Here is a 12360-nt window from a genome sequence, read left to right as displayed (position 1 = left end):
ATTTTTATGTTTGGGATGAGCCTCACTTGTTTAAGTTGAGTAGTGACAATCTTTTGAGAAGATGTGTCGCGGATGAGGAAACAAAAAGCATTTTGTGGCATTGCCACAATTCGCCTTATGGTAGTCATTTCAATGGTTTGCGTACGGCCACAAAAGTCCTTCAATCGGGATTTTGGTGGCCTACTTTGTTCAAAGATGCTTACCACCATGTTGCCTCATGCGACAGTTGTCAAAGAACTGGTGGAATAGGGAAAAGAGAGGAAATGCCCCTCCAAAGTATTGTAGAAATAGAAGTATTTGATTGTTGGGGCATTGACTTTGTTGGACCATTCCCTTCCTCAATGTCTAATGAATACATCTTGGTAGCTGTGGATTACGTGTCTAAGTGGGTGGAAGCGATTTCTGCACCCAAAGCGGATGGTAAGACCGTGATCAAATTTTTGAAGAAAAATATATTTTCGCGGTTTGGCACGCCAAGAGTGTTAATTAGTGATGGCGGATCTCATTTCTGTAATGCCCCGCTTGAGAAAGTGTTGGAGCAATATGGAGTAAAGCACAAGGTGGCTACTCCATATCATCCACAAACTAATGGACAAGTTGAGAGGACCAATAGAGAGATTAAGAGAATTCTTGAAAAAACTGTGTCTAGCTCTAGGAAGGATTGGTCGATGAAACTAGATGAAACCTTGTGGGCGTATCGGACCGCTTTCAAAGCACCGATCGGTCTTACACCATTCCAAATGGTGTATGGTAAAAGTTGTCACCTTCCCGTAGAACTAGAACATAAGGCATATTGGGCCTTGAAACTTTTGAATTTTGACCACAAGTTGTGTGGTGACCAAAGAAAAATCCAACTTCATGAGTTGGAAGAAATGAGATTGCATGCCTACAAGTATAATTCTATCTACAAAGAAAAGACCAAATTCTATCATGATAGTAAGATTAGAATGAAAGACTTTAAGGTAGGACAATTGGTGTTACTCTTCAATTCCCGGTTAAGACTTTTTCCGGGCAAGTTGAAGTCAAAATGGTCCGGACCATTTTTGGTCAAAGAGGTTAGAAACCATGGGGCTATTGTGATAGAGGACCAAAAATCTAAGCAAGAGTGGGTTGTTAACGGTCAAAGGTTGAAGGTTTATCGAGGAAGTGATTTTAATCGTGAAACAAGTGTTCTGTCGTTTGGTGATCCTTGATTGCCTTTGACCGTCGAGCTGACCGACGTTAAACAAAGCGCTCTTGGGAGGCACCCCAAGTTGTATATATTCTCTTGTATTTTTGTTATTTTTGCAGGTGGGATTTTTGAGTTGTCGTCGAGCCAGAAACGATCTACCGGTATTTTTGGATGTGCTGAACTAATGCAGTTTTTCTGCTGTTTCTGGTGTAGCGCGCGCCGCACCCATAAGCGCGCGTCGCGCGCTAGATGAATCCAAATACCCCTTCCAGGAAGAGATGAGGGCGCGTCGCGCCGATTCTGCACGCGTCGCGCGCTGTACGTATTTTTGAAAAAAAATAATTTGGTTTGGGCCCACCCATGCTGGGCCCGACCCGGTTTCGTTGGCAGAAGAGTAAGTTAGGGTTTTTGGAGGTTTTTGCCTCCATTCCACCCTTTTTCCTCTTTGTGTCAAGAGAAGAAAAACAAAACACAAGCTTGTTCTTGCATTGTTGTGCTTTCCATCACTATTTTCGTTGCTTAATTGTCATCATCATCAAAGGTATGTTCTCTCTTCTATTCTATTTCCATTAATTTAAGTTTTAGAAGTTTAGGTTTTTAGATTTAGGAATTTTTGATAGATTTTGAAAAACTAGGGTAGAAAACAACCATATGCTGTATCTTTTGCCTGCTGGAACCCTTAGAAGGGAGGAGAAGCATGTTCTTCTCTTCTGTTTTGCAGGAAAATGAAGTATTTTTCTGGGTTTCGCAGAGCGCGCGTCGCGCCCTGTTCAGCGCGCGCCGCGCCCTGGGTTCAATTTTGAATTTTTTTTATGTTGTCTGTGCTGTTGTATAGGATCTGTTTTGTGCTTGACGATGAGTGTGGCTTGATATGTGTTGTTAATTTTGAGGTTATGCTAACTTTGTTTCAATTATTGTGTGTTTTGTTTGAATTACAATTGTGCAGGAATGGCACCTTTTTTGAAGAGAAAGAAGGCTGGGTCTGGTGAGGGATCTTCCTCACAATCTGGCAGGTTTGATCGGACAAAATTTCAAGGTCCGGAGCAAGAGGCGAGGTACCATGAGCTCGAAAGCCGAGTTGTGTGGAGTGAACGCACTGTAGTTCCTATTGACCACGGCCACTTCCAAAGGGCGTGGAATGCTTTGTCTGAAACATGCTGGGACAAGTTGTTCACTCCAGGACAATTCTATCAGGTGGAGATTGTCAGAGAGTTTTATGCAAACGCCTTGCCTCCGGGCAGTTGGGTAGGTACTGAAGCTTACCCGTTTAAAACATGGGTGAGAGCTAAGGCCATTGATTTTAGCAAAGAGACTATTTTTGATTTTCTTGATAACCCTCTTGCTTTGGTGGAAGATGTGAGTACCATCCCAGGTTGAATAGAGGAAACTGGGATGTGGAGAGTATTAGGGAGAAGATTTGTAGGGCTGGTTTCACCTATACTCTGACGAGGGCTGGGCTACCAAAGACTTTTACCCGTAGTCAGTTGACGGATAAGGCTCAGTTGGTGACCTCGGTGGTCCTTTATAACATAAGGCCACAAAGTCACACTTCCTCCATCACCATTGATACTGCAGGTCTGGTTCAGGGTATCTTAAATGGTGATAATATTGATGTGTCTAGGATAGTGGCAAATGAGCTGAAAAGGGTCGCCCTGAATGGGACTCTTCATGGAGATGGGGTAAAATGTAGGTTGATTTTTCCTGGTTTAATAATGGGTTTGTGCAGGAAAGCTGGTGTCCGGTTTCCATCTGGGGGTATGATTCCCATGGATGGTGTTATCGATGATGTTTTTGCTAACAGGTACTGTTTGCCTGGAGGTCGTCCTTTTGGTGCTCCTGCTAATGCACCTGACCTTCCCGATGCAGCTCGAGCTGTTCCTGTTGCTGCTGCACCGCCTGCTGGTTCTTAGTATGGTGAGGCAAGTGACTGGAACTATCAGATGCACATGGCACATCAGAGAGCATTTATGTTTTTGCAGGATTCTATCCGGCAGCTATCTCTGCAGCAGCCTATTGGTTCCAGGGATGATTTGTCTGCTTATGCTTCATGGCCTGAGGGCAGGCCAGATCCTGAGGAGGGGATGAGTGATGAGGAGACTTCCGATGCAGAGTAGATTTTTATGCTTTATTGCTTTATGTTTTATTGTTTTTAGTTTTATGTTAAAACAATTGTTAGTTATTTTGTTTTTAATTTTGTTCCATCCTTTGGATGAGGTACTTTGAAAGGCTAAGTTTACGCCTTTGGATAGTTAACACCGGTTTGGTGTGGTTTTTTATTTTTATATATATAAGTTCAGTTTAATTTATTTATCGCATTTATTTATTTTTAAGTAGTTTTATATTTTTTAGTGTTTATATTTAAGATATGATTAATTTTAATAAGTTGTCCTGATGATTAATTAGTTGGAACATGAATTTTTGTTGTCACGATGAATTTGGGTGATGCAACGCAATTTGAGTGGTGATGATATAAGTTGAAAACTGTACGTGCAAGGTACATCCTTTATCGTTTTGTTTATCAAGTACCGTTGATTATGATGCTTTTAATTGTACAAATTAGTTGTCATTAATTTCTGTTGATAAAATTAGTTCAATTGTGAATCACTTTAGCCTAGCTGTAGTTGTGAGGAGACTTTCCACTGTGTAGATATATAATAAATGTGCTGGATACCAGCAATGTGCGTTTTAACTCGTTTTTATTATGATTAATCTTGCATTTATTATTAAATTGTGTTAAGCATGAAAGTGATCAAGGCGTTTTGTTCTGCACTATGAGAAAAACTTCCAATCCAAATGTAACCTACCCGGTGAGTGTGTGAGTATTTGATAACCACTTTGAGCCGTTTTGCCAAGATTCAATCGGTATCATTTCCTTGTTTATAGTTGCTGATTTTTGATCTGAATCTTGATGACTTTCTTTTAACCTTGAAGAGTACCATGAAATGTGGTTAGGAATGATTCCTTTTCGCCCTAGAATAGAGAGCATTCGTGATTATGTGGTGGTAATATTCAAGTTGGGGAGAATAAAAAATTTTTTTGTTGTATTGGTGTTGAGAAGAAAATAAGTGATTGCTCAAGAGAAAAAGAAAAAGAAAAAGAAAAAGAAAAAGAAAAAGAAAAAGAAAAAGCTTTGTATATAGCTAGTTTCCTTTAAATTAAAAAGGTGAGCTCTTGAGCAATAAATTTTTGTGATTGGTTGATAAGGAGGTGTGGATGTAAATATATTTGAATGCTCTCTTAGGTATTGATCCTTTCGATTCAATGGCCGTGAGATATGACACTTCCTTGTTAACCGAGCCAAGCTACAACCCTAAAGTCCTTAGTGATTCATGCTTATACATTTTTTTTATTTATTTTGTGCTTAGATGAGTTGATAATTAATTCGGTATGTTTGCGTCATTGACTGGTGAGTGTTAGGATCCTCCAGTTTTGTTCTCTCAATAGAGAAGTGCGTAGGTGTGATTCATTCGTGAACTTCTTTTGCTTATGGAATTTTTGACATAGAATTTGTATATAGGATTAGCATTGTTATCATGGTACTTTGAGGGAAACTGGTAAGGATTGATCTTTGTGTACTGTCGGAATTTGAACCACTCAATTGTTCTTGTTTCTGCCTGGTTGTTTCATTTGTGATATTTTGTGTTCCCGGTAATTTATCATTGTTTTGTTTGAGGACAAACAAGAGTTTAAGTTGGGGAGAGTTGTTAGGTGCCAAATTGTGTTAATATTTAGTTTAATTAATGGCACCTTTCGACCGTTTTTATCGGATATTCGTAAAATTCCCTGAAGTTTTAGATAATTATTTATAGCTTATAATTTTAAGCTTTCTTTTAATGATAATATGTGTTTTAGTTGTGATTTTATAGGTTTTAGCCAATTTTGGGAAGTTTGGAGCTTGTATTGGCCTTCATTGAAGAGTGCTGGGCAGAAGTTAGCGCGCGTCGCTCGGAGATATGGGCGCGTCGCGCCCTGGGCAAGATATTTTGGAGCTTCAAAGCAGAGAGTTGCGCGCGTCGGGCGTCTGGGCGGTTTATATTTTTGAAGTGTAATGGCGCGTAGCGTGCTGGAGGGCGCGACGCGCCCTGGGCAGAAAACAGTTTTACTATAAAAGGAGTAATTGTGATATTTGACTTCTTCTTGACATTCTTAAGAGCTCTTGGAACCCTAACTACTGTAGCAAGTGAAGAATTGGAGATTCGAAGCTTTGATCGTCGCTTAATCGCCGTAGATGCTTGTTGATCTTCATCCTTTCCTTATTGAGCAAGCTACCATTTTCATGGATAGCTAAATCTCTTTTGTATCAAGATAAGATGTAATCTTCCTAGCCTTTGTTATGTTTTTCTTGTGAATATACTATGTATGAACAAGTGATGATCAATATAGATGGTTTAGTTTGTTTATTAAAGCTTTTCTTTGGTATAAGTGTTTGAGACATCAATGTTTGTATCTAGACCTAACTTTATCATCTATCAAACTATAAATTGCAGACATGGATTTAGCGTTTGATGTTTACTTAGTATCGGTTTTAAAAACGTTATTCGTATTGTTTAAACGGTGGAGAAATCGTCGGTTAAACAATACGGTAAATCTAACTATATCGTTACGGACACGGACGATATAGGCGTCGATACGTAATTATATTGATCGTTACCGAGTTCATATACATATATTTATAAGGAGACATACAAATTTAGGTTGATGAAATCAAATCTTGATACATTTTCTTTAACTTAGAACTTTCATTAATTTACTCTTTGCTACTAAAGTGATTGAATGAACTTTTGCAAACTCAAAACTAAAGTAACATTGACTCAAGACAAAATAGGCTATAGAACGGCGGTGATATCGCAATAATCCATGTGGATACGATATAAACGAAAAGTACACCACAATACTCTTTCAACAACGACCTAATCGAATAGGTACTTGCAATAATCAATTATTTATACCCTAATTGGAAGGTTTTAATAGAGATTCATTACCATTCATTAAGACATTATCATAAGAAATTATGGGCTTGATCACTACTACAAATTTGTGGCTTCAAAGAATAAGAACAAAAAACATAACACAAAACGTAGTATAAATACTAGATCCATGTCTAGTCCTAAAAACCCTTCATCGTAGAGTGTTTATTTTGGAACATTAGAGGTGTTGCCAGCAACTCTTCAAGACCAGTTCTTAAAAGATTGATCTTGATGCATTCGAGTTCTCGAGATGACTTGATTGTCACCGTTTTAAGGAGGAGATAGTGAATCTCTCGCAACTTGAGTAACTATGATTGCATCTCATAGCACAACAGAGGGAGTGGCTTTTAAACCTGTCATTATTGGAAGATTTAGAAATAAGAGATTTGAGAAATTGATAATCATAACTGATCTATGATCGAAGTAAGATAAGAATATAGATTTGTGGCTCAATTTCATGGAATCCAAATCGTTAGGTTGAAGCAGCTTTGGTTCAACGAATTGAGAAATGGCGATTCAAACGTAGAAAATGCGAGAATTAAATTTTGATTCCTACAGAAGGCGCCACTATTCAACTAGGGAACCCGAATTGACCGGAGATCGAAGTTTGTAGATTGCAATGATGGATTTAAACTTTCTAAACAGTGAGAAAGGGATTGACCTGCAAGGTTAGCACTCCAATGCTTAAGTTAGTATGAGAGTTAGATGAGTGAATGAAGTTTGGATTTGAATTGTACTTGGAAATCAGTGTGCTTCCTCTTTATATAGTAGAGTGGTTATAACAACTTACTGATTTTTAGGCGTGGGATTGGAGAAGTCGTTGGATGGATCATGAATCAAGATCGTTTGCGCTCTAACCCAAGATAGCACTTCTGCTCCACGAGTGATTGGTGGATCGAAGCCTGTTATGGGATGCAATTGTTGGACATTCTGACTAACCCAAAACATAAATATATAATATTTGAGAAAATATATAAATTGCAACTTAGTCAACCTCAATAAGTTTCACAAAAAGAAAACTCAGTTTTGGATTTAAAGTAGGTTTGCATTGATTGAATGGAATGAATGGGATGGAATGAAATGAAATGATATAAACTTATGTTCTATTGTTTGGATTAATTAATAATTGATAGAATGGAGCAGAACCTCATGGAATGCATTCCATTCAATTCCATCACCTATTATATCTTTCGATTTGGGTGAATTGACAAAATGACTCTATTCCGTTATGAAATAAATACCCAAACAATCAATGATATTTTTATTTTATTTCGCACCACTCTACTCCATTCAATTTCGTTTCATTATCTGCTTTATTCATTTCATTTTATAGTATCCATCGTTATCAAATTAGTTAAGATGCCTAATCCATGCTATTTCATATCATGTCATGAATGTCACCGCGACTTTTAACTTTTTAAGCTATTTGAATCCAAATGTCATAGATCATCAAACATTTTTTTTAAAATTATTTCTTAAAATTAGTTTATAAAATAATTTTTAAAACTAAAAACTATAACTTATGTAAAGAAGTCTAAATTTCTAATACTACAAGAGTTAACACTTGTGATTAATTGATTAGATTGGACTCAAGTTATCTTTAGAGGACCAAATACACGTCTTCAATTTCTTCTATATGATAGGCTAAACGATTTGTTCAATCTTCATAACGATTGTGGACCACTTCCATAAGTTTCCAATACAAATTACAAGTCATTTCTCACACCAAAGATTCTAGTTCTAGAAAACTAAAATCTACACCTTAATTTGTTAGTAAATCCTAAGGACACAAGTCATAATTGTAGCTTATCTAATAAACATGTACACACCAAACCTTGATTTTTACATTTGTGATTTATCAATAAAATATCTATAAAATTCAATATGTAACATTTTATCATCAATGATCACCCTTTATAAGTCATTACAGTTACATTATCCATCAACTATATTTTACAATCTTAACCAAAAAAATTATATTTAAACTATATATAATACTGATACCTTGGTTATTTATTAAATTTAAAAAGTAATCTTATTTTTATAATAATGACTAGAGAAGATGAAGAGGAAGGGAGTCCAAGGTGAGAAGAAATTATAGATATAATACTTTATTGTTGATGTCCACTTTACAAACAGATGCAATATTACACCCAAGAAGTATAATGGAGGAATCAACCCCAATCCTATTCTACTCTACCAATGAAAAACCAGCCACAATGGCCATAACAAGACAGAAAACTCTGAATGAATATAACTTAGACCATAATAGACAACATTAACACCTCAATAACAGAACCTCAACAGTTCAAGTATTCATCAACTTTCACCAAAGTTGATCCTTCTTTCGCCGAAGAGCCTGAAATGTGATTACTGTCTTTATTAGGTAATTTATTTCTGCAGAATCTTAAACTAACAGACAATCACCAGCTGCACCGTGATTTTTGCCAAAGGCCCGTCATTTGTGGTGAAGGTTCTCGGTTGAATCGTAGTAGACACTGGTGCTGCATGGCTTTTATGAATCTAGTAAACGAGAGCTGGATAACCATGTGGTGGACCAGCAGGTTGAGAGTGATTAAGGACATCGTACAGAGCGAGCATATTGATAACACCGGGTTGTCTCAGCCAAGTAGCGACCGCATCTCCAGAAGATGTAAGTCTTCCCATATTATGCTCAGCGAATCTAAAAGGCGATCCCATTCCGTTAAGAAGTGCTTCAATAGCTCTTTTCAAAGTTCCATCACCCATCACTTTGCTGTGTTTTCCCCAACCAGTTAATATGCTGCAAGAAAGTAATTAAAATTATGATTAACACATTAATCGTCTCGTTGATCTAATAAGAAAAACAATAAAAAGATGCATACTTGACAATCTTGGGCAGTTCAGAGCCTTGAAATAAAGTCCTATGCATATTGAGTAACCAATCATGAACCATAGCACTGCCAGCACCACAAGACATCAGATGCAGATCCAAGCAAGAAATTGACCATTCACCTTTCCACACATGTCGGTTCTTCCCTTCGATTGCAACCATTTGAGCTCCGCGCCTCTGTGGTGAAAAACAATTTTATTATTATGAAAAAATAAACAAATAAAAGAGAAAATTTCTTACGAAACTAGCGAAATTTTAATACCTGACCAAAGTGCCACAACATATCTGTGAGGGCGTTATAAAACGCTGATGCAGTTGAAGAATCCATACGCATGAGTTCATTGAATAAAGTCTGAGCATTAAACCATACTTGTTCCCTATAACCCATCAACAGTCCATGGGTCACACCATACACCTGGCTATCAAACAGGCGCAGCGTGTCTAACAGCTTTGCAGCATCATCATATGAATTGCAACGACTGCATCAAAATCGATCATATTATATAGTCATGCGAGAATATCAAAGCAAACGTGACAAAAGATATATAATTCAAAGTATTTACCTGCAAGCATTTAAAATGGCTGAAAATGTGACAACATTTGGTTTGATGTGCAGCTCATGCATTGTTTGGAAGAGCCAAAATATGCAGTGTAGGTCTTGGCGTCCTCTCCGAAGCTTCTTTATATGACCAGCTTTTTCAGAAGCAAGTTGCTGAAACATCTTCAAGATCCGGTCCTCCCCCGGCTTAGTCTGAAAAGCATCATCAATAAGCATAGCAGATGATTGTTCAATTGGATGCTCAATGGCTTGTGTAGAACCATGAACACCGTATTCCAAAGGTGGCGACTGATGGCATGCATCGATAATGGAGTTGAATGTCACAACGTTCGGCCTAATTCCCTTCTCAATCATTGTAACAAGCAACATTATCGAAGATTCCACTAAACCGTTTTTGCATAGAGCATCAACGATTGCAGTATAAAATACAACATCCACCTCCAATCTTGCCATCTTGAACTCTATATAAACATTCATAGCTTCCTGAAACATTTCAGCTTTAGTGTAGACATCGATCATGGTAGAGTATGTTAGCGTATTCGGATATATATTCCGAGCCTTCATCTCCTCAAACAGTCTTTTGACTTCAGCATACATGCCATGCCTGCCATACCCAGCCAACAGAGCATTGTATGTCACGACGTCGGTTTTAATTCCACATCCGTCCATCTCTCTGCAAATATTGACAGCTTCATCAAACCTGTCGAGCTTCGCATATACTCCGACCACTGTGTTATAGCATACTCTATCAAGACAAACAGATTGAAGCTTCATTTCTTCATATAGATGAATGGCATCTTCCAAGAGGTTAGCCTTGGCATAGCCATCCATTAGTGTGCTATAAGTCACGATAGTTGGCCAAACGCGCTTGAAACACATCTCTTCGAATACCCTTCTCGCCAAATCAATCTGTCCACCCTTACATAGCGTGTCCAAATACGTGTTATAAGTAAACACATCGCGAATAATCCGCCTACCATCCATTTCTGTCAATAACTTTTGAGCCATTTCCCACATGCCCTTCGAGGCGCAAACAGAAAGAAGTGAATTATATGTAAGACGATCCGGCCTTACACCAGCAGCTAGCATCTCATCATAATACTTAACAACCACATCAAAACTCACCTCCCCTTTCGCCCCCGCATCTATTATCGAATTGTACGTAACCAAATTGGGCACAAGGCCAAAGCCACGCATAGACATGAACAATTCGACAGCATCAGCGAAGCGCCCGTTTCGGCCATACGCGCTAATCATGGCCGAAAACGTATACACAGTCATTCCATAACCTTCAGTCCTAGATTCTCCAAACAATTCAACAGCACGATTAATCTCCCCTAACCTCCCAAGAGTACCGATCATAGCACTGGTTAACTTCCCTTTCGCAACCCTCCCATTTGGCTTACCCATAATAAATTCATAAACTTTCTCAGCCAACAATAACTGACCAGTATTACCAAAATCTTTAAGCATATAAATATAATCCTCAACCTCCCAAAGCCTATGTTCATTCGAAATCAAAATATGATCAATATTAGCAGGAGTGTTACCAGCATTGTAGAGATAAGTAAGAACCTCATTGGCAGCTTCGCTGTGAGGCACTGTATTAAGTGCTGCTCTTGGCAATCCAGAATGTTTCTTTGCAGCATTCCTGGTGGACTTCCTGCCAGAAAACTCCGGAGCAAGCCTTGATCTCCTGCCACCCAAAAATGATCCCGGCGCAGACGAATATACACCTCTGCCACCACCATTGCCGCCACCACGAGCAGCTATAGGTGCAGCAGGCCTTGAGTTGGAATAGTTCCCAGAGGAAGAAGACCAATCATTTCTCTGGCGTTTAAGAGTATTCTGGTGATTATGATTATGATTATGATTATGATTATGCTTATGATTATGATTTTCAGATGGTCTAGGACCAGGGCCTGAGGAGTAGTTAGGTGGTGGAGTTGGCGTAGAAGCCATAGTTGAAGAAACTCAACACAAAGATGAAAGCTTTAGGCTAAAGGGTATCCGAAAACAACAAAAAGAACAAAACTTTCAGCTTCACTACACAAGAATCAATGGCCTGTGTTGAATGAAGTGAAAAAAGCTCTGAAAATGAAAAAAAAGGGTAACTGAATTGAAGAGAAAAGAGAGAGGTTTTTGGTCGAGTTGGTGTGAAGTGAAGTGGTGAGAATGAAGAAGAATTTATAGGGGGGAAATTGAAAACATGCATTGAATCTTTGAACTTGTTTCCTTTCATGGCTTTGTGTACTTTTTCTCTGTTGTTCACTTCTGTGTTGTGAAAAAACATTCTATCTTCTCCTTTGGATTTTCAGATTAAATTAATTGGATAAGGGGTTTAGATAATTTAAAAATATATTTAAATGATTATAAAATGTTAATTACTAAAAAAAGTCATTCAAAATATAATTAGTTTATGTTAATTTAAGGTGATTAAGAACATTGATTAAAATATTTAGGATAAAAATTACAAATTACGGAAAAAAAGAGTAGGATATAGTTAAATTGATTTCCGATGGAAACCGTTAGAAAATATTGTAGAAAGAGTTATTATGATTAGATCATATCGCGTAAAAAAATAGCTTTATCTACATTAATATGCTTATTGCCGAAAAAAGAATCGGGTATATAGATAAATTGATTTTTGCATGGAAACCGTTAGAAAAATTATAAAAATAGTATGTTGACTCGATAAGATCGATGAAAAAAAGAATTTTATATACATTAATACGTTTAATACGGAAAAAAGAACCGGATATATAAATAAATTGATTTTTGCATGGAAACC

At 37.7% G+C, this 12360-nt stretch overlaps 1 protein-coding gene across 1 annotated transcript; it reads right to left on the bottom strand.

Annotated features, from left to right (window-relative positions):
• Positions 1-8205: 8205 nt before the first annotated feature.
• On the bottom strand, positions 8206-11845 carry LOC131608932 (pentatricopeptide repeat-containing protein GUN1, chloroplastic-like). The gene is made up of 4 exons (XM_058880526.1): positions 9574-11845; positions 9273-9489; positions 9003-9187; positions 8206-8920 (listed from the first exon to the last, which is right to left on the bottom strand). The coding sequence occupies exons 1-4, from the start codon at positions 11529-11531 to the stop codon at positions 8662-8664; spliced, it is 2619 nt and encodes an 872-aa protein (XP_058736509.1). The 5' UTR covers positions 11532-11845; the 3' UTR covers positions 8206-8661.
• Positions 11846-12360: the final 515 nt, after the last annotated feature.

Source organism: Vicia villosa, linkage group LG6 (genome assembly GCF_029867415.1).
Source record: "Vicia villosa cultivar HV-30 ecotype Madison, WI linkage group LG6, Vvil1.0, whole genome shotgun sequence".
Lineage (NCBI taxonomy): Eukaryota > Viridiplantae > Streptophyta > Magnoliopsida > Fabales > Fabaceae > Vicia > Vicia villosa.
This window is presented reverse-complemented; position numbering and strand designations above follow the sequence as displayed.